Genomic DNA, 22,477 nt, shown 5'->3' with positions numbered 1-22,477 from the left:
ACTTTTCAAACAAGATATTAGACACACAAAAAAAAACCCAGTAGTGTATTTTTATATTTTTAAGCGGCTATTTGACATATTTTGTCTAAAGTTTGGGTTCTTTCCCTAATCTAGCTTCCAAAGCCAAATGCTTTGACAACTAATACCTAAAACATCATTTTAACCCCAGTGTGTGATTAATGGATGAATCATGACTTGAATTCAGTGTTACCATCTTTTATAATATTTTCAATTTGTTTAACAGAGTTAAACTACCAAAACCTTAAATACTCTCTAAACTGATCAGATTTCTGTAAAAAAACATTTTCTTTTTGGAACAAATAGTGCCCTATGGGTGATTTACTATTAGCATTGACGGGCATACATTTGACATTGTATATACAGTACTGTCACTTACATTACTTTTACTTTTTTACAATCACTATTTTCAAGCAATTACTTACCTGCTCGGTTAGTCTCACTAATCGTGTATTTAATGGACATCATGAAGTTGGAGTAACTGGTTTAGATAATATGGGAAGAAATCCAGAATGACCAAATATAGACCTTTGTTGTAGTATTTCGCACCAAGACTGTGTTCATTGTGGGAGATTAACTTCTTTAGGAATTGTGGATGGCTTGGTGCATGTATTGGAGTGTGTTGAAGGAGATTATATACCAAATATTGCAAATTAGTAATTATCCCAGTATTATCATTTGAAATGTGCAAATTGCAACAACGAACAAATAGCAATAATTAAGGTTTCCATGCACTTTGCTTTCCTGTTCTGCATGTCAAAATATTCAACCAATCAGATTTATCCTCACTGCACCAGATTTTTTATTTTTATTTTTTTCAACAAATCATTGATCATTTCATTATTACATAATTATCTTATAGCTGGTGACAAAATGCTGGACATGAGAAACATTGGACTAGTCAACAAATTCAACACATACATCTGTGTGGATTCGATTTGATCCGCCATCATATACTTGTGACAAATTGCAAGTCATATCCTGATAACAATACATCATTATTGCGTGTTGAACCCATATTGTGCAGTCCTACCCTATGCCTTCAACAATAGGCATTGTTTTTTTGCCATCTTCCTCGTAAACATTTGAGTTGTTAAATGAATGACCTCCTCCTTCTGTCGACGCAGTGCATTGCTACGCCGATGACTCTCCGCTGTCGTTGTCCAGATATGTCGCCGGTCATGAGCGCATCATTTATCACAGTGTCTGCAGATTGATCATCGTGCGTCACACTCAGCTGACCTGACACAATCTGAGAAGAAGGTGAGTGCCGTCTCATTCGGAGGTGGCACCCTGGCCAGTCGGGGACAGCGGGAAGCCTCTCGCAGAGGTGGATGCTGCCCTCAAGGAGAAGGGATCGGGAAGGAGAGAGAGCAAATGGAGGGGGAGTAAAAAGAGAGAGGGAGAGCGAGGAGAAAACCTGGCTTCATCACCTCATGCATCTTTAAACAGACCCACTCGCTTCGTGGCGGAGAGTCATCAATCTTTGGGGAAACACACGAGAAAGAGCGAGACACGAGGAGACGGAGGCAAAGAGAAGGGAGTAGGTTAGTGAAGTGGAGTTAAGGAGCTGCTGGGCTGATGCAGTTGGGGTGAGAGGAGGGGAAGAAAATGATGGAGTGATGGTCAGAGGAGTGTTAAAGACATTCAAGCGCCGTACAGGAAGAGGGGATGGGAGCAACAAGGGAAGGAAGAGATTAAGGGAGGGGATAACGGGAGTGGATCGAGCGAGCGAGCGGGGCAGACACGCAATCTCTGTGTGAAAAAGCAACGGCGAGGTAAAGGCAGTGACGGCGGGGAGAGATGAAAAGGGCAGAGTGAAGATGGAGAGAGGGAAGAGCGGGAGGAGGAGGGAGAAGTGAGTGAATAATTGAAGGCCACCGGAGAGAGTGTGCACACAGCTGTCGGCTGATTCCCCACTTGGTCCGCAGGTGGCCTCTTCCCTCAGGTACTGTCAGCTCCAGAGGGGGAGAGATGGAAGGAGGGAGGGAGGAAGGCAGGCAGGCGGCGAGAGGAGGAAAGACGGGGAGGGAGTGACGGGAGAAGACCGCAAGAGGAACAGGAGAGTTTGGCAGGAAGAGAGTGATGGAAGACAGACAGGACGGGGCGAGGTGTGGAAAGGCTGCACACAAATGTGCTACCAGACAGAATCTGCAATTTATCACTTGTGGGAAGGAAGAAGAAAGAAAAAAAAAAAAAAGAAAAGGGTGATGATTTGTATTCTGATGGTTTCACAATTTGCTTTCCACAAGTCTGTCTGCAACATATGTTGGTGTGCTTTGAGACGGCAGGGGAGAGAGTGAGAGAGACGTCCACAAAGAAGGCCAGAGACTGAGGAAATGCTGCGGGACCAACACTGTATAAGTCATATTAAATATTTTACCTCACTTTTCTCCATGTTCCACTCGCTTCCGTTGTGTGTACACCTTGTGAAACACAGGCCCACTGCAGTGCTCTGCAGGATTCATGACCAAAATTGCAATTTTTATCACTTCCCACTGAGCAAAAGTCTTTTTTTTTTAAGACACTTTTTTTGTGGTTGTTTAAACTGTTTTCAGCTTTTGTTTTCAATGAATGTATATATGTATGTATTAAATGTTTAAGCAATTGGAGCTTTCTCTCTCTCTAATTTACAATTACGCCCCTTTCAACCTTTTAGGATATGGAAGTCTTTTTGAAAACAAGTCTAGTGAACAAATTAAAGAAAAAATACTGTTTATATGACTTATTATTTAGTGAGGACTTCAGGGAGCTTATGACAGAGGAGGTAAAGAGACACGCATGGCTCCAGTGCTGCAAGTTGTAGACTTTTTTCTTCACCAAGGCGACTATGAGACTAGTGTCCATTCTCGTTCAGCTCTTCTCTTTGGTCTCTACCACTTGCTGTGAATCAAAAATACACAAAAAACCCCGAAAATTGGCAAACTCTTCACTGGAGTAGAAGAGCAGGTGATTGTGCAAAACAACACTGAGGTGAAGTGGGGCTATTGATTTAACTTGTTTACTCAAATAAAGCAAAAAAAAAAAGTACCGGCTGGGAAGAAATCAGAAATATAAAAGTAGGAAAAAAAAAAAAAAAAAAGCTCTTATGAAGGACGTTTCTACTGGCTTCTTTTGTTCTTGTCAAACATTTCTCTTGAATGGATGAGGGATGTCTCTGGGCTCTGAGTTAGCTCAGTATTATTCACTTTCAGACAAGTTGCTACCAGTTCTCCCCGACACTGACATCACACTCAAGTCTCTCCCCTCTTATCTGCTCGAGCTTTTTGTTTTGTTTTCGCAAGTGATGCGCATGAAATATGCTGATGGATACAGAAGAGGATCGTCTGCCCTCCGAGCTATTGTTTGGGCCGATTCAGTTAGAATCAGTCATGTTTTGGTGTGGGGGAAAAATAAAAAATAAATCAAACACCCTCAAAGAACAAATTAACCCTTGAAATTTTAAGCATGATCAGTACAGATAATTGGTATTGATACGGAATGGGAGCTGTAATTTATGCTACTTGAGCATTTAGTTGCCGTGGGTTAAGCCATTGTTGTGAGTAGTCTACAAATCTGTCTTGAGTGAAATAGTGTGCAGTATATACAAGATGAAAATGTCTGTATTTGCAAAACCAAACTTGAGTTTGGATTGTATTTCGACCTCTGAACGTCAACGACGTCACTGCTGCTAAATAGCCGTAAATTTCCAGAGTTTCTCTGGAAAGCGTTAAAGACTGTTTCACTCCGACCGTCTCTTAAACAAAGACGCGTCCCCGACCACCTGGGAAAGTGGTCTGAGTGAAAGCGCTTCGGTTCCTGTTCGCACTTCTCGTTGGGGCTCGCCACATGTGATCAGATGCTGTTCCGAGTCCAAGGTACAAGCTGCCTTTCAATGCAGGTGACTATAGAGTAAATCCCGTGAGATCTCACATTTAAATGTGTGCATGCTTCATTTCACGATACGTTTTCTGGTTGTGTTTTGTCTGTTCTGCTGGCGAAGGAGCCGGGCTCTGCCCCGCAGTGAAAATGATTGAGGGGGATGCATTTGCCAGATATACAGTATCCCTCCACCACTCTCACCTGTGCGATGCTCATCTCACTCGGCGAGTGTTCCCACTTCAAAAGTTTGCAAGCGTTTTCTGAAATCGGACCAAAAGAAGTAAACAAACTTGCACTGATTAACCGGTGGGATGTAAATTCTGCTCCAACTTCCACAGCAAAGCTGCGCGCTGGGCTGAATGCAAAGCTATAGGATTAATGTGGTGGCACTTTTATTACTTTAGAAACTCACTGACTGCTCATAAAATATACACTAACCTCCAACAGTGTTGGAACAGTGGAGCCAATTCCTGTATTTTCTTTAAGCCGGAGACTGAAAACATTTGACATCAGAAGATGAATATGAGACAAAAGATCAATATTTCAGCTTTTATTATAGGTATTCGGATCTGATGCACAACTTTAAAGGCGTCATCTTTTTTACTTTTCATGCGAACAAAGCGAAGGATCATGTAACTGACAAGTGTGTTGTTGATCCAATGACATGAAATATTGAAACCCAAATTAGTGTTTAATGTTTACACTCAGTTTCAGATTTGGGTTTTCACAATTGGAGCCGTTGCACAGATATTAAACATAGCCAGTACATCCGTCTTGGAGAAGAAAGAAACCACTGGTGTGCTGGATAACAGACCATGAGGGAGGGCGGTGCAACAGCAGTTGATGACAAAATCTCTGCTCCTCTCCTTAAATTAGGTTAAAAATCTGTAATTTCTTTGACATTTTTAACATTTTCATGGTTCACCGGACCAGATTGGAGACTTATGTTGGACACCTCTGGTCTATGAAAACCTTTTGTCTGACAATTCAAAGGAAGATGCGACCAAAGCTATTGTAAAATCCTTCATGAGGAAGTAACATAATGACCCAAGCCAATAGGTACCACAGAATTGGAAGCAGAAGGTTTAATACTGAGCAAGTAAATCGAATCAGACTTTTGTTATAGCACGGACCATGCGAGGCAATTTTTACACGGGCTGTTATTGTGTTGTAAACAAAATACATATTTACAAAAAACACATGTGCATTGTGTCCATGTGTCAAATGTTTTTGAGTGTTTCATGGCTTCACACCAGCCAGTTCAATTGTTCCTGTGCTTTTGCTTCCATGAAGTTTTCTATCGGATCCTGATGTGAATATGTGAGAATGAAAACTGAAATGTAGCGCTCGTAGGCCATCGCCATCCCAAATCTTTTGACGGCCAGTGCACAAATGTCTCAAATCAAGAGGTTGAAATTCCTTCGTTGTGCACCGAGTTTGTGATCTGCTGCAAAAAGGACGGCGAGGCTGAAGCCCCTCGCATCCTGTGGGTTGTTGTTTCAGAGGTCTGTGCTGCAGTCACACTGCAATCGGACTTAAATCGTAGATATGGAGGCGGACAGAGACCTGCTCTGGGGAGCCAATGGCAGGTTTCACACGTCCACCAGATTAAATTGGTACAAACCCAGCGAGCATTAACACACCTGTAGATGCATTTATTGTGACTTAGAATTCCTTTATGTGAGGGGAGATGTGTAGATGAACCGTTCCGTATCCAGTGTCGGTGTGTTTTGAGGTGAAATGATTGAAATGTGATAAAACAAAGAAACTAGCCAGAATATATATATGTATTTTTTTTTTTCTTCTATTGCTGTTTTTATTCCTGTTCGTGGCGACTGTGTGGGCGGCTTCTAAGATCTTTGTCGAGCGCCGAGTGGACCTGGCTCTCATCTCTCCCACTTTCAATGAGGATTAGCTGCCTCTCTTCCCCGTCTCTCTCCATGTAAAGTGGAATAGTCTTTCAAAGAGACGGGCCTGCATATACCCCTTAACAAGCAATGAAGCTGGATATTGCAGTTGGTTTAGTGGACAAGAGTGGCGCGCGTTCTTTTTATAGACGCGCACGGGTGAGGGCATGTTTGCGTGAATCCCTTCGGCAATCACGCCGGCGGTCAATGTGTGAGACCGTGTGCACAAACAAACATGCACTGAAAGCACACGCGGGATCCATTCAGGCACACGTGCTAACTTGCTGCTCTCGGTCTCCTCCCAGTCCTCCCACCTGCCTCCCTCGCTGCATCCCGTCCTCCCCGGATTGACAGCTTGGGCGAGGAGAGCGGAGGAAGCGGGGAAGGAAGGCCCCTGAATAAATGAACAGGCAAATAAGTGAGCGCAGGACAGGTAATGGAACTCAGAAAAGCAGGGTGGGAACGGAACCGTAAAGCCCAGTGATGTAAAGAGCGGTAAATAATTGAGTAAGACGTGTATTATTGATGATGGCTCTTTGTGAATTCATAAGAATCTGGGGGGTAGCCAGACCAAAGCTGAGTTCGGGTCGAGGCAGCAAAAACAGGATTGGGGAGCTCGGGTGGGGGGGGGGGGGTTGGATGTCCAGAGAGGAGAAACTTTTCTTTAGAAGTGAAGATGATGGTGGATATGTTTGTATTATAAGGTCAAGGAGAGACACAAAGGCTGAGGGGAGAGTCAGGGGGTTGCAGTCAGAACAATAATTGAGGTCAGTTTGCGTTAATGACAGGTTGACAGTGACCCAAAAGAAATGATTGACAGGTCACTGAGGAAGCCCCCCCCCCCCCCCCCCCTCCTCCCCTGTCACTCTTCAGGTGCGGAGTGAGGTGAGGACACAGCAGCAGGTCAGAAACACTCGCAGGCTCCATCTGGCTCACACACACACACTAATGACACACCCAACGCGACTTATGGAGATTTACACTGTCGCTCAGTCGTCACTAATGATGTCTAAAGAAGCAAAGAATATTGAAACATGTTAGTTTAGTACGAGTGAAATTAGGCTTGAAAAATCTTTTTAAAACTGTCAGAGAGGAAGTTTGAAAATGTGGAGACACTATTGGCTGTTGTTTTTGTAGTGCAACCACACACATTAACAGTCGGAGGACATGGACATTGGTGCGGACAGAATATGGATATGTTCACTCGTCCATGTGCAGAACTCTTTACCACGGTTGTGGTGCACATGCACAGTAGCAACATTAAAAAAAAAAGTTGCGTTTTTCCGCGTTGACATGGAGACGGGATTAGAGCACTTTTAAGAAAGTTGAGTTGCTCCAAACGCCCAGAACGCAACATAAGTGGTTCTCTTCCACTTGACAAAGTTGTTGTGTAAATAGGGCCCGAGTTTCGTCAAAAACTTCTCCAATGATGTATTTCTGGTTTGTTACTTTCAACCCTGTCTCCTTGGTTCAAATCCCGGTAGTAACACAAAGGGGTAAAAACGAGCCAGGTTGAAGATGCAAGCCGCAGTGACTCACCACAGAAAAAAAACAACAACAACAAAAAAAAAAAAGAACTTTGACTCTAAGGTAAATTCATAATTCAGTGGAAATAGTGTGAATGACAGAAGTTTCGGTCGGCTCGGTACTTTTGTCATAACCCGTTGCAGAGCTGCTGTCTTCCTCTGCATTTTGAACTTTGTCTCCAGAAAATAGCAGTTCAGTCCCGGTTCAAGTAAACTTGGTTTTCCTGAGGAGAAGCAAGTCATCGCTCTTGAACTTCACTTTATGACTGAAACCTGAAGGATGTCCACTTGTGAAAAGGGCCATGTACGCTAATTATACCAGTGTTTGATTTATTATCAGCTGAGTACTACGTTTAAAGAGGTTATCACTGAATTTTTTATTATAATTTTTTCCCCCCACCATAAATACTATGAATTGTCTAACAATTCAATTTTCAATTCAATTTTTTTTTGCAATCAGTGGTTTATAAAATGTCGAGCATTTCCAATGTAAACAAATAGATTCTCCCTTTGATTGCCTCTGCATCAAATACATTTTATTCACAGCCACTTGGAAATATCGACATTTTATTTATCTTTTTGAAAGTCACAAATGTGTGTGAAGATATGAAGCTAATTTCCAGCATTAACCTTGACGCTTCAAGCAGCAGCTTCAAGGATCGGCTCATGATCGGTATCTCGGGGAAGGACGTCATATTTCTTTCTCGTGATTTGGGCACTCCGAGGCAGACGCGTGTGATCCGCTGTCGTGCAGACGTTTTCTCTCTCTCTTTTTTTTTTTTTTTTTTTTTTTCCTCCAGCCGGCTGTAAGCTAAATATGTGTAGATTAATCTTAGTCATCCAGCCAGTGAGTTGTCAGCACCTTGTCTCCCTCACCACTTCAGCACATGGTGTTCTTGTTGGATTTCTCTTCTGTCTGAGCTGCTTTGAGGAAGACGGCGAGTTCCCAGCAGCTCCGGGCCGTCTGTTCTTTTGATGAGCTGCAGCAAGAAAGCGGGAGAAAAAAAAAAAAAACCAAACAACTAAAAAAAAAACCTCATTTTTCAATCAGTTAGATCAGTAAATAATCACAAAAAACAATCACACTCACTGTTGTTAAATCAGCGTGCTTCACTTGGATAATATACATACCTCCTAGAAACAAATTCCTCCCGCTATTTTTTGGCAAAATGATTATGTATGTTTCTCATTCCTCCTTTTTCTTAACAATGTTCACATAATAGACATTGTACTGAATGATAAAAGCAAACCGAGAAGTGGTTATACCCGGCGGAGGACGGTCTTCTGTTCCCCGAGTTCTGTGCTCGTAATGTCCTTCATCCTGTTGTTTTGCTCAAATCCACATATCCAAAAATACATTTCCTGGAGAAGGGTGGGGGTGGGGGGGGGTGTGATGGCACTTTGTGACCACGCAAATGTTCATTGTTGTTCTGTGAGCGTCACTTTGTCACGTTGTGTATTTCAGGAAAGTGTCTGTCATTCTGTCAGAACTCTGCTTTTTGTCTTTGAATGATGAGTTGATAGCTGTGCAGATGTTGGAATTGAAGTGCGCCTTACCTTATAAAAACTTGCAGCGCTTACAGTCAGTTTTTTTGTGTTAAAAAAAAAAAAAAAAGTGACATTTTGCCTCCTCTCTAATTTGCAGGTGTTACCGTTTGCACCTACTGTTTATTTTATTCGCTCCTTGAACAGTTACCACAGTGGGTTTATATGTCGGACCCCTGATGAGTGCCTGTGTATGTTTACAGTCCTTTGGTGTTTCTTGCTTTTCCACTTTGCTGCCTCTGATAGCGCGGCGTCTTGAGTGGTGTGGGAATGGGCTTTACATCGTCGGCTCGATGTCCCGTCTCATGTCTGTCTTAAAAAGTTTCAGAAGAAACTATCAGAGAGGCCCTTTTGAGCGCACGCCGTTTGAGTGTAAACCGTGGATGGACCCCTGATGCATTGCGCTGCGTTTGAGCCCTTTATTTTGGCGGTAATCCGGGGAGATTTCCTCTAAGTTAGAGCTTCTGTCATCCCGCTCAAGGACGAAGAGTTTTTGAAGACACCAAACAAGTTGGATGTGCCCGCTCTAGGACAATTGACTGTTTGCTTAACATCTCCGTCTACCTTGAGTGGCCCGTCAGTGCCTTGCATCTGTTAAAAGGCATTAATACGCCTGTCAATCTTCAGACATCTCTGTACGTGTTGAGCTTATAGTAACTATAGTATCATAGCCTGTGTAGTTAAAACGGGGTTTGTGTCTCTTATTGTAAACTTTTTGGGGAATTCATTGCAAAATCTGTCACAATAATCCGAACGATAAAGACAAGACTTATTTCATCTCATTCAGTTTATTCATTGTCTGGAAAAAAAAGCCATTATAGCCTCCTTCAGCCTCTTTCAACAGCACTGAGCCATTAAATGCTTGTAATTGGACATCAGCCTCATTATGTAACTGCTGCAGGAAAACTGCAACTACATTTGGCCATGTTTCGTTTGACAGTCCCACAGAAATGTTACAGCAACGTCGCAGGCCCGATGTGACGATGATATTGACATTTCCATAGCACTGATAGTGATTACGACTATTGATTTTTCCGGAAGAGTCTGACTTTATATGGAGTTTGTATGTGGATGCAGGAGTTTAAGGTTAATTGGGTCCCATGATATTTTTCTCAGCCTCCCTCAGTAGAGGGCGCTGCCTCTCAACTATGAAACTACCAAGTCCCAGGATGTGCAGAAGGACTAAATACCGCAGTCGTGGTAGCAGCGTTTCATTAAAGTTGCCATAATTTGCCATAAGTTCTCATTCAGATCATCACCAATATTGTGTTTTTTCCATTTTTTGGAGTCAAGTTGGAATTTATTTGCTCAAATGTGTGTGGTAACTTTTTCTACCAAGACTTGTAACTCCATGTTTTTCACATTTCATTCCGTTTGTGCCTTTCAGCCACTCGATTGCTTCGTAGTGATCTCCAGTAAACATAGAAAGGGTTCTGTTGATGGTCACATTTACTTTAAACAGCTCAACACAATATTTTATTCTAAACTAGCCACGATATCAAGTCGTATGGTTGACAGCTTAAAAGAAAGAAAAAAAACAATTTACCACCGACTGTCTGTCTGCTACAGTAACTTAGCCTTTCATGAATTATTCATGACGTTGAGTGGTAACCATGACATATAGTACACCGAGCTGCTTTGGGGCTCAGCCGACAAGCCATTGTTCTCACCACAAAACAGAACACAACAGGTTTGGCGTCACACTCTTCGGTGACTTTGCTATGTTGTTTCGGCACTTCAAGACAAATAAATGTATTCACGGGAGTGGCGTGTTCTTCTCATTACAAGCTCCCTTTTTTTCAACCTAAATTTGAATTAGGTGGTGATTTCTTATTTATTTTTAAAATTTTCTCTCAAATTGCCCCGATCACAGCTTGCTTGAGTCTGATGGAGAGCAGCTATCTATATCCTCAGTGCCAGACTTCGCGTTTTAACCAGAAGATGAGCTAATTTTCAGCCGTTGGAGCCGATTCTCTGTTGCAATAACATTCCTTCTGTATAGAAATGTTCGGCACTGAAGATTCAGCAGCCAAAGAGCCAACAAAGCCCGGTGAAAAGAGAAATGATGAATTAACACTTCGGATTCAAAGGCGTTAGGATGCCCTGATCTCTCTTTGTCTTGTTCTCTTTCCGGCTTTTTTCTTTTTTTTTTTTCTTTTTTTTTTTTCTTTTTTCTTGATTTCTCGTCCCTCTTGCATTCGCTCTTTCACATGCTCGCATCCACGCGCGCCATCTGCCTATCTCCTCCACCGCTTCTGTCTCTCTCTCACACATGCACGTGTTCACAGGGGAGCGTCATGAGTGGATGGAAACTCTTCAGACGGCCGCGCAGGCCCCCGCCTGCAGCTCCCAGAAGCGCTCCGACAGCCTCCTCCACCCCTCCTCCACAAACAAGAGAGGCTTGCTGGAGCTCCGCGGTTACAAAGGCAGAGTGCTGGTGTCCCTGGCGGGGAGTAAAGTCAGGCTCTGCAAAACAGAACAGGTACTTCCAGCACCGCCGGGACCCCCTCTCTACAGAATGACAGCTTCCTGTTTGAAAGGGGGAAGATGATAATCACAGCATATTTGAAGCAGGGGTGGCAGGAATGGAGACGTTCCTGAATGCGTAATGCGGGGAAGTAAATATATATGTGTGGAAATGCTTGGGGGTACACTGAAATATGGGTACAAGTACATGCGAGAGCACACAAGTGGTTGGTTGGAGCCAAGTTGAGCAGAAGCTCGATCACAGCCGCGACGATCCGGATCAGTGTGGAGAACAGGTGGGAGAAGACAAACAAGTTCTCCAGTGATTTCACTGTCGCAGGCAAACTTTGCCTGTTGGAGCGAAATCACAGGAGTTTTTCTGGAGTTTTCACACACTCTTGTCACCGTGATCGTTTGGTGTAAAGTGGTCAGCCGGGCTGGGGTTTTTATTTTGGCAGTTTTATTCTCACCAGGGGCAGATCCAGGGAATCTTTAGACCCCGTATACACGGCAAGTTTTTTTTTTTCATTGAATACAGAAAATATTGGTTGCATTTTGGGTCTGTTGAAGCTGAACTTTTTGAGAATGGCTCCCGAGGTTTGACTTTTTGAAAATACTCCGTCTCCATGGAAACGGTGGCAAGCGCAACTTTGTTGAAACGCTCCCAGTGCGCTCGCACGTCGTTTTCAACGTTGAAACGAAAACGCAAAAACAGTGCGAGTAGGACTATTACAATATCTTGTGAATTTATCATCGTTCTATTGCAACGCACAAACTACCTTAAAGACGGACTAGATTAAGATCAAATGTGTTTTTCGTTTGGTATGCATTCATGCTTTGCAAATTCCAAATGAAAGAAGTGTAATTATTCATAATTAATGCTCCAAACTGCGATTAACTCATTAAAAAAAAAAAAACAATAAGAAGAAACTGACAGCCCCAATTATTTCAGAAAACAAAACAACAAAGTGAAGATGTTCATTTGATGCAGAAAAGGAGGGAGAAAAAAACAACCGGGGCTCCGATGCAGCTTGTCTAGCAAAATAAAAAAAAACACTGGTGTTTGTAACAAAAGCTCTCAAAGGTCAAAGACATGAACGTCATTTACTTAATCATATTATCATCGGTTACTAGTATTTACTTAATGTCATGCTGCCTCAGTAGAGTTACACCTGATGATTGATAATTGTTTAGTGGTGTTTGGTCAAGGAAACAGGATGAACTGATCATATTACTGGGGTAGGACCCAATTTTAATCGTTTTACGAAAAATAACCCGATAAATTTCCTCAGCAGAATCCTATAAACAGCCCGAGCACGGCACTACTTTCACACGGTCAGTTCTCCAATCATTACACAGTGATTGCATTGCTTTCAATGAAAGACAATTTCTTAGGAAACATGTTGTGGCACATGCCACTCAAGCGCCGCCTCTGGTTTTCACTTTCATGCTCCAGCTATGGGTTTATTCCCAACTGATGCAGATGTAACATGGGTTCTCGTCAACCGCCGATTGGTGAGGAAGCCAATTTCCTACTTCGACTACCACAATGACTTCACAACAGTCACATGGAGCCCGGCCGTCAATAAAGTCCATTGTGAAAATGCTAAGCAATTAACTTTCAGTTTCTCCCAGGAGTCCATACAAACAGCAGTGACAGGATCATGTCTTTTCAAGGGACAGATATATCAATAATTGTTTGTGTATTTCTTACCAAACAGATTGCAGCTAGCAGATGGATTATTATCATTCTTTTAATGTTTTTTTTTCCTAAAAGCATGGTCTACTTTTTTTTTTAGTGGGATGCTTTCCCCATGTAAATTCTACTATAAATTAAAGGAGAACTTTTAATAATAATAAAAAAAAAAAAAAACGAAATCTGGCAAGAGAGGGTTTGAAACTAAAGTTTATTATCGACCATCTGCCCCGACGCGAGCGCGGCTCTTATTGATAGCTGTCAGGTGTCTGTTGTTCTGTGGACATGAGCCGAAACTCACAGCCGACCCCGCGAAAGTGCAGTTTGATGTGGCTGAACGTGGGCTGTCAGAAGCAGACAGGTGTCACAGTGTCGCTGGTGCTTCGCCATTAGCATGCAAGATCCCCCAACCGGAGCGTTTCGTCCAGTCATGCAAATGCACCGCGCAGAAGAGGAAGACGGGGAGAGAGCCGGAGTGAGAGGAGAGTAAAAATAAGTATAGCTGACTCTATTTAAAGACGACTGTTGCAGTCATGGTCCAACACACCAGGAGAGCCACAGTATTTACCAGCAGTTTGGATGCAGGAAGTGAGCCACTGTAGTGATTCTCATGTTTTAAAGGTTTGTTCTCACGCAATCCCAAACGTCCTTTAAAGAATGCATATTTCATGAGACAAGATGAAAACGTGTCTTAAAGACAATTTTGGAAAAACAATGGCCTTAATCAGCAGTTCTCAAAGTGTGCGGTGGGGCCACGCGCTCTCCTGAGGGGGGCGCCAGAGAGCATGAAAAGAGGCCTGTGGCAGGAGAACTTTGGGGGTCGGGGAATTCCTGATAAGAAATCATGATTTAAAAACAAACAAATTGGAGGGAAAACTATGTATACTAAGATTAAAACACATTTCCATTTTTGAATTTGTTGCTGGTATAATGATTCATTAAAATGATGCCAAATGAGTCAAAGCTCTTTACCAACAGTCACAGATATTTTCAAATAGCATAATAACACTTCTATTGCCTATGTATGGAGTTAACAGGGGTTAAGATCTTACAACACTGGTGTCAAACGTATTCTACATCGGGGGCCACGTACAACCAAATGTCATCTCGAGTTGGCCGAACTGATGACATAGTGCCATATTAACCTTTAAACATAAACTTTTTTTTTTGTGGAACAGAAAATATGTGACGGACATGTCTTTATTTTCACAAAACCAAACAATTACTACAGAAAATAATGACTACAATCTCAACATAAAGCAGATTTAATGAAACAGTTTGAGGCTAATGCTCACAGTGATCTGAGAGTCTCAGGGTAGTGTTGTGTCCACTAGTTAAAAAAAAAGAAGAAAAAAGTATTTTCTTTTTTATAATTTTCTTGGTGGTTTGGTGATCTGGCCCATGGACCTTATGTTTGACAACAATGTCTTACAACGTCACAGCGATGAGGAAATCCACCTTTCAACTTCCAAACTCTCACTTGCACGTCCTTCTCATAAATTGCGACGTTAATGTTGTAAGTGAAATAAACTCCTTGTTTACTGTCTCATGGTAACAAGCCCATTTTGCTCGAATGAGCTTACACGTTCATTTTTGCTGTGTGCAGAAAAACAAGTTTCCTTTTACTCATTGTTTCACTTGTTCTTTTTACATTTGATGTTCGTCCAATGCAGCCCCAGAAGTCATACACTATTTTCTCTGTTCTGCGCCGCTCCCATCCACGCAGCAGGGTATCCTATCAGAGATGGAAGGAAAACACCTCATAGCAGTGAAACTATTTCTTCTTGAAATGTGCCTCACTCGTACTTCCGTGCATATTTGCTAATGCGACATGCATTTGATTCATTTCCACCCCTCCTCGGCTCTCATTTGGTTTCGCTCGCTCTCGTAGTTTTGTTGTTTGCCTTTCATTATTTTCTTCATTAGCGTGAACAAACATCTTTGTTCGAATTCTCTTTTGGGTATCGCTGCATGTCAGCACATTTCCACTTCCTTGATCTGAGACAGCGGGAGAAATGGAGGGAAGGCGCGGATCGGGGGGGGTGGGGGGGCGGGGAAGAACAAATTAATTGTATTATTTCAGCTTACAAGCTAAATCCCCGGCACAAATGCAGAAGCGGCAACGGCAGCGGTGGCGGCGCATTTCAGGAGTTTGAGAGGTGAAAGACGGGAACAGAAAATGCAGAAGAAGAAGATGAAGTGGAGTCGATGGGCAAGACCAGGCGTGCATTGGTGGTTTAGTAACAAAAGGAGAGGGTGATGAAGAGCGCTGAAAGGTAGACCGTTGCCCCGTTCAAGTTCAGTGGAGTGGAGTATTTAATCTAACATGATGAACGAGCTATTGGAAACGGCGTCCTCCCAACTCCTCCTTCACCCACCCCTACCCCATTTCTCACGCACCGTAAGCCCCGTGATGGAGCTCTGTTTGAGGCCATTTAAGCACCCAGGTAAAGAAAGTCAGACGACCTCGAGGTGTGTGTGTGTGTCACCAACACACACACACACACACACACACGTTTAATCTGAGACTGATCCCTCTGTTATAGCCTGCATAGCTGTTCCACCGCGAGCAGAGCAAATTGTCTGTCCCGTCTTATATCATCTTGTATATCACAAGCTTTCACTGGTTTGTTTTCACTCCAGCGGCTGAAGGATTGATTGATCATTTGAAGATCATATTTCATGCTGTCATCCTGCGTGTAATTTCGTATTCAGATCAGCTAAATCCAGTTCCGTGAACGAAATTCAAGTTGAAACAAAAAAATAAAAATAAAAGTAGCATGCAGGACGAGCCTTCTGTGGTGGAAAAGGGTATTTTAAGTATTCATAGCAGTGAGAGTGAAGATTTAATTAATCTCTTTGTTAATTAAATCACTTTGCTCTTGTCAAGAACTTCATTGTGGTGGTTATAATCATCCGGCCCGCTGTTTTCAACCGGTTTCATTCAGTGTCGAGTTTGCCAGGAAGTCGTCACAGCATTTGCTAAGTATCAGGGCAGGACCCATTGATCGGCCGGCCGATTATAGCCATTATACTGAATAATTGACGGCAATGTTTACTCTTGTTTTTCAAAAATAAAATGCAGGGAGTATGGTGTTTTTTTTTTTTTTGGGAATGTCCTTGTGTTGAGTATCCAGTAGAGGGCGCTCTGACTCTTTTCATGTCATGCTCCAGTCACCCCATAGAAGAGTTAAGTAGTGGAGAGTGAAATGCCGACTGCTACTTTACTGAAGCAAAAGATTTTTTCTCGATAGTAAATTAAGTCGTTTGTGAAATAAACAAGTCAGTAAGTTTCTCATGACGTGTCTCATGTCACTTTTGCTTGACTGATACGTCCGCAAGCTAAAGTCGGAATAACCTAGTTAAAAAAATTTCTTTGACACCCTGTATGTTAGCATCTCGTTGTAGGAAGTAGTAAAACAATCTGGAGGTCGGAGTAGATGAGGGACGATTTTATCAAGTAAAGTCTCGTGTGGAGGCCTAAAACCTTCTCTGGCAAATTAAATAACTCAAACTGTTTGCAGACTTTGAGGATGATGGGGAAGCTTCTTTATTTTGAAATCAGCTTACTCTCCGTCCATTATTCTGCCGCTGCTGCCACATTGCCGTCGCAATCTCTTTCACGTGACGTATTGACGCACCCCATTACTAATCAACGTATTTACGTCATCAATTGTTTTCATGCGTCACCCGAGCATTTCAAAATTTATTTGGATAGTATGTCGGTTATTGCAGTTTCTTATTTCATAATATCGAAATCAGCATCGGCCCCAAAACAATCCATGTTGGTCGGGCTAGACTAAATATCATGTAGACGTTTATCACAGGTACAAGCCGCAACAAATACTATGGTAATCCTCCACTTCTCATAAAACCACTATACTGTGAATAGATTATCAAAGGGATTGATTTGTATTACTAAAGGAGAAAAACAAATAAGTTTATAAACAAAAAAAGTATATATTATAAAATTTTAGACAATATATTCTAATATATTTATAACTCAAAACTACTTCATGGTCTAATATGTGGAATACAGCTTGAAAACTTACTGGCTTTACCGGAAGCTCAACACCATATCAAGGGTACTCAATGAAACATGTGCCAGGAAACTAATTTCTTTTGGAAACCGAATAACCCTAACCTCATAAGTACCGAGAGAAGGTTTCCAACCTCTTATTGTCTGAGTCAGCCATTCCTCGGTACCAAGCTGCGCTAAGAGAAAGCAAACAAATAGAGTCTGCCTCTACTTCTATCTCCAATTCCACGTCCACTCAACCACTTAGGCTTCTCTAAAAGCATGCAGGCTGAGACCGCTTTGCGGAGGGGTGGAGGTGGGGGGGGGGGGGTTTAAAGAGTGCACCCTCAATGGATCCAAAAGATGTTATTTCAATAACGAAGCTGTAAGACAGAAAGGCCAAGGAAACGGCTACAGACCATGATTGAGCATATAAAGGAGGAAAAAAAATATTTAGGCATTTCATGTTTAGGCATACCTAACTAAATACATTCGGGAGAATCAAGCAGTTACTACAACTAATGCCACAGATCTGTCATCATTAAACTTTACCATGCATGCTGTACACGGCCATAAAGATTTTATGAGTTTGACAGCTGCTTCAAAGCAGGCTTAGGAGCAAGTTGGGCAAGATAATGGTCTGAAGGTTGATTTAAGAACGACACGAGTCGATGGATGCCGTCAATCACGGCGTGAATACTTAAGCGGCGTGTCTTGAACAAACCCTTTGCACTGTAACTCGCGTTTGTATGACGGCCACATTAGATTCACAGGTGATGAAAGGATTACGCGTCATCTCAGAAAAAGTTGCTCAAACTCCTCACGCTCTGACGTAACCCTCGGGTCCCGGAGGAGGCCGGCCAAGGTTCATGTGTTGCAAGTTGATCGGTTAGTTAGTCGACCACCGAGCAAATCCTGGAACATCTGAGAACTGGCATTGCTTTTAAAATCTCTCACTCACTGAGACTGAAGTATATTTATGGAGGATGAGGAATATGAAGTTCTCAGCCTATTTAAGCCCCGCAGATGGACTCATTATATATATTATATAAAAAGGCAAGTTGTCATTCCGGTCAGGTGTGTGAGAATGGTGGAGGAAAGGGGATTCAAGTGACTTTAAACGACCAATCCGTGTGGAAATTAAAGGACAAAGGAGCATTAAGAAACTGCACAAACATGCATGCTGAAGGGCTGCCAATACACTGAGCCCTTACATGCAAATACAGGTGAATTAAGAAGAGAATTTAGGATTTATTTCACTGTATTTGGAACTAGGTGGTATCCGTAAAGATTTTAAAATGTTTTTTTGTTTTTTTTGTTTAATATATCAATTTGTTCAGATTTTATGAAAATAAATAGAATTTGCTCCTGGTCCGGCACTCCAGAGATGAACTTGGCCTTTACGTGTCCATTAAACTACATTGAGATTGACACCAATGTATATAACATGAATACGACACTCAAATTATTTCCAACTGCTATATTTATCAGCCGAGTATGTGAAGATTCACAATAGATCCAGAAACTATATACTAGCAGGGGAAATACTACCAGAGATGCTAAATAATAAAGCCAATGTGTACAATTATTGTTCATTAAGATCTGAAGCTCCAGGGTCATTTTGTATTCCAGTTTTCCTTTTTATTATCTTGTGTTTACAACTTGCCACCAGTATTTGTTTATCTTGTCATCTAAAAAGGCCTGAAACACTAACTTTACACACACACACACAAAAAAAAAAAGCAAAAACCAAACAGAAACCAAAAACTTGATAACTGCAGATTTACCTCTCGACCGTATAGTTCCTGTTGTGCTTGTTGTTGTTTGTGCAGCTTGCTGCCGAGTCAAAGGAAAAGGGGGGGCCGAAAAAAAAAATCAGGTAAACTTCTCTCATACGAAAAGAAAAAGAGTGTGAATGCAGATTTATTTATATCAGGGATGAAAAGAAGAAACGAGTGCCTTGATATAAGCAAACTCATTGGCATCACAAATTTCGCACGGCGGGCTCGCAGGCTTGGAATGATAATTGTCACTGAGAAGATCTTGTGAAGAGATTTAATTAACGAAGAGATTAATTAAATCCTCCATCTCACTGTTATTGAATACTTAAAATACCTTCTTTTTTTTTTTTACCAGCCATAGAAGGCTCTTCCTGCATGTTTAGCTTTAACCGAGATTTCACTCATTAAACGAGACGACAGTCACTTAGAAATTGTGAAAACATTTATTTGCCTCTAATTTTCCGATTCAGTTGCATGCCATTTTCTTTTAAAGCTTACACTCATCAATCAGTTAAAGTCATCTATGTCACAATGCTCAAATCATTTGAGCGCCGTTTCTTTTATGCTTTTTTAAACCATTGAAATGTGGCCTGTGATTCGTAGTGCGACACATTCGGACCAAGGCGTGTTTCTGCTTTCCACCGACTTTAAGTTTTGAGGAATACTTTGGTTTGTTAACAAGAAGCACCAAAGTGAATAAAGTCACGCATGCGTACTGACATTCGCCTCAGGGCCTTTTCCCCTCTACCCCCTATAAGCACTATTATTGCCACCTACCTCTTGGCACTTGTAATTGGACGAGTTATTTTTACCTCTAATGCCGCTCTTTCCTCTCTCTCCATCCTTCCCTCCATCCTTGGTGAATTAATTGGAGGGGGCAGGAGGCCACAGCACATATTGGGTAGGTAACGAGTGGCGAGGGCTGGACTGCCGCGAACACCCAGCTCTCTAATTGGCTGCCTGAGAGGGATGAGGGTCATTAGGTATAGGTGACTGCTTTGCCCTCTCAGCACAGTCGTGCACATACATTCAGACGGGCGGGACCCGCTCGCGCATGTATGTGCACGCCGGTGCTTCCTTCTATTCTCCAGTTTTGCTCCTCCGACGTAAAACAGAGGAATTCTCCACCACTATATGTAGATCGTTTGTCCTCTTGTCTGATTTTAGTGCCTGGGGAGCCCGAGCTCGACTGAATGGTTAGCAACAATGAGCTTCGAGTAAGGTTCCTATTATACCCCGTCACCCCGGCGCTCTCATTACCACGCCATGCGTCTTCAAACCCGACGCATCAAACTTAAAAGAGCAATAATAGAGATAATTGATAGGATAGAGAGGCCATTTTCCGCTGGCCCGACGCCCCCACATCAAACGTTTGAGCTCAATTAGAACCTGGCCGTACAGTGAATTCTGTCATCTCACCTGCACATCATCAATCTCCTACGCCATCCTCTTCAGAGATCAGAGCGGCTTAATTACTCTAAATGTTTCGTCGGATCGGCGTTCTACGCGTACGGTTCCACAGCGTCTTTCCTCAGTTTGTATGTGCACAAAGACGGATAATTGCACAATCTTAGAAGAAAGTTAATTAGTTGTGAATGGAATATTGGAATATGGGAATATGGTTGCATCGGAGAGAGTTCACCGTGTAAAAGTTGTGGCACGTCAGTGTGCGGTAACATGGGCTTGAAATCCAGTTGCAGGATCCAAGGTTGTGACTGTTGGCGCCCATTGAACTCACCCATACAAGTGGAAAAGCCCATTCTCTGTTTCTGCTTCTGTTAAGACTTTTGAGAAATCTATTTGTCTAAAAGGTTCTGATTTAAACAACTTGGGCTGATTTTACTCTGTAAAAAAACGATTCAAACTTTTTTAAACGTTTACACGGAGTCTGGATTTATCTTAAATAGCACAAAGTACTTAAAAGTACAGATTTAGTTTCGATGTAGCTTGATACTGTCCACATCTAGTTCTCCTTTAAAAGTGACTTTGTATTTTAAAGCGTGCATCTATTTCTACTTCTAAGTATCAAGATTGTTGAAAGAGTCTGGGTCTATCAGGTGATATGTTGAGTCTTGGTACAACATAGTGAGTCCATGTGTGTTTCCAATAAATCCTCGAGGATATTAAAGGGTTAACGTCGATCGATAAAATCCTGCTGTTTGCAAGTTTGGGACTCCACGTCAACCTGCGATCTTTTTAAACTTTCTTGCCGGCTAATCGACGAGAGAGACATGGCAGAGCTCCCCCCCCCCCCCCACGTTCGTAAAAAACACACATTTCACTGCGCAGCCAAGTATTCCCATTGAGCAGCTAATCAACAAATATGGTGTCGATTAATTTTCTCCTTTGTTTGGTGTAATTAGCGCAAATGTTTTTGCAGGGGAATAACACACATGATTTATGGCTGGCACAGCGTGGCGGCCTTTTCTCACTTAAGCAGCGCTCAGTGTTCGAGTATTGGCACGAGATAGTGCTTTTGTTTTTGGATTCATTCTTCTTTTTCCCTTTTTTGCACACACCACTCTGCACACAATTTCTATCTGTCAGCCGCTCAGCTGACCCTTCACTCATCTCTCCCACTCTCGGTGAGGATTATCGAGACCTCCTTTCACTGAAAATTTTCTCCCGGCTTTCCCCTCCCCTCTGGGTTCTCGCTCTCTTTGTCTTCACCATCTTCTAAGTCACATTTCTGGCTTTGTATGTTGTACTTCAGCAAAAGAGCAGAGTGCACATTTTCCTGTAATTCAATGTTGGATGCCTTTGCTTTTTTTTTTTTTCTCCCCGTTTTGATGTTTTGCTTATATGCGTGGGTGTAGGTGCACTCCTTCTGTCTTCCTGTCTGTTTTTCTGTCTCGGCTCAGCGCTCCGGGCTGTGGAAAATGGTCTAAACTGCTGTGAGTGTTGAGGGTGAAGTGGAGTAGGGAGCGGCGCAGCGCGGCGCAGAGTTACAGTGGAACTTATGAAAACTGTGCCTCTGCATGTAACCCCTATTTCTGAAACGAGCCTCGGAAAACATTGAGGCTGAGAGCTTGGGCTGGTTTTCGATTCCCCTGACGCACCTTTTTGGCTTTCATGGGGCTTTGCCGCTTTAACGCAGGTATACGCTCACGTGTGCACACACACACACACACGGGCAACACTGCAACACACAGCAGAGCCCCTGGATCCCTGTCTGCCTCACCTTAATGCACACGTCACATAAAGACTCGATTGGTGCGTCATTGCAGAGAAGAAGAAAAAAAAGCCAATGACTGCTCAGTTTGTTAGTGGTGTGCCACAATCTATTTCCAGCAGGCTCCTCCAGCACGTCTTAACTCTATAGCAAGTGCAATTTCCTAACATATATATATATATATATACTGTAAGTCCACGACATGACAGGGTGAGCGTGTCACCTCAGTTATTATAGCTTTCACCTGCTCGTTTGTTTGGTTTCTTTATACAAATTGACATTTAAGTCCGCATCCATAAAGTTGCAACTTTAATGACGCCATGTCATCAGGAGCTGCTTTAGCCAGAAAAGGCTTGAGCTCGTTCCCAGTTAAAGGACCTCGTATCTTCATTGGAATGAGAATATTTCAGATTTTTTATTTATTTGTTTTTTTTTTTTTTTACATTTACAAAACAAAAATGTATGAGTCATGATGAAAAGTAGTGCA

At 42.4% G+C, this 22,477-nt stretch overlaps 1 protein-coding gene across 1 annotated transcript in view; it reads left to right on the top strand.

Moving 5' to 3' along the window:
- Positions 1 to 22,477, top strand: part of arap2 (ArfGAP with RhoGAP domain, ankyrin repeat and PH domain 2) — a 148,979-nt gene that overhangs the window by 28,038 nt on the left and 98,464 nt on the right. Inside the window, exon 9 of the mRNA XM_080486352.1 lies at positions 11,146 to 11,339. Coding sequence (XP_080342478.1) covers positions 11,146 to 11,339 — 194 coding nt within the window. The remainder of the gene's footprint in view (positions 1 to 11,145; positions 11,340 to 22,477) is intronic.

The sequence above is a fragment of the Lipophrys pholis genome, assembly GCF_963383615.2.
Source record: "Lipophrys pholis genome assembly, chromosome: 18".
Taxonomy (NCBI): domain Eukaryota; kingdom Metazoa; phylum Chordata; class Actinopteri; order Blenniiformes; family Blenniidae; genus Lipophrys; species Lipophrys pholis.
This window is presented reverse-complemented; position numbering and strand designations above follow the sequence as displayed.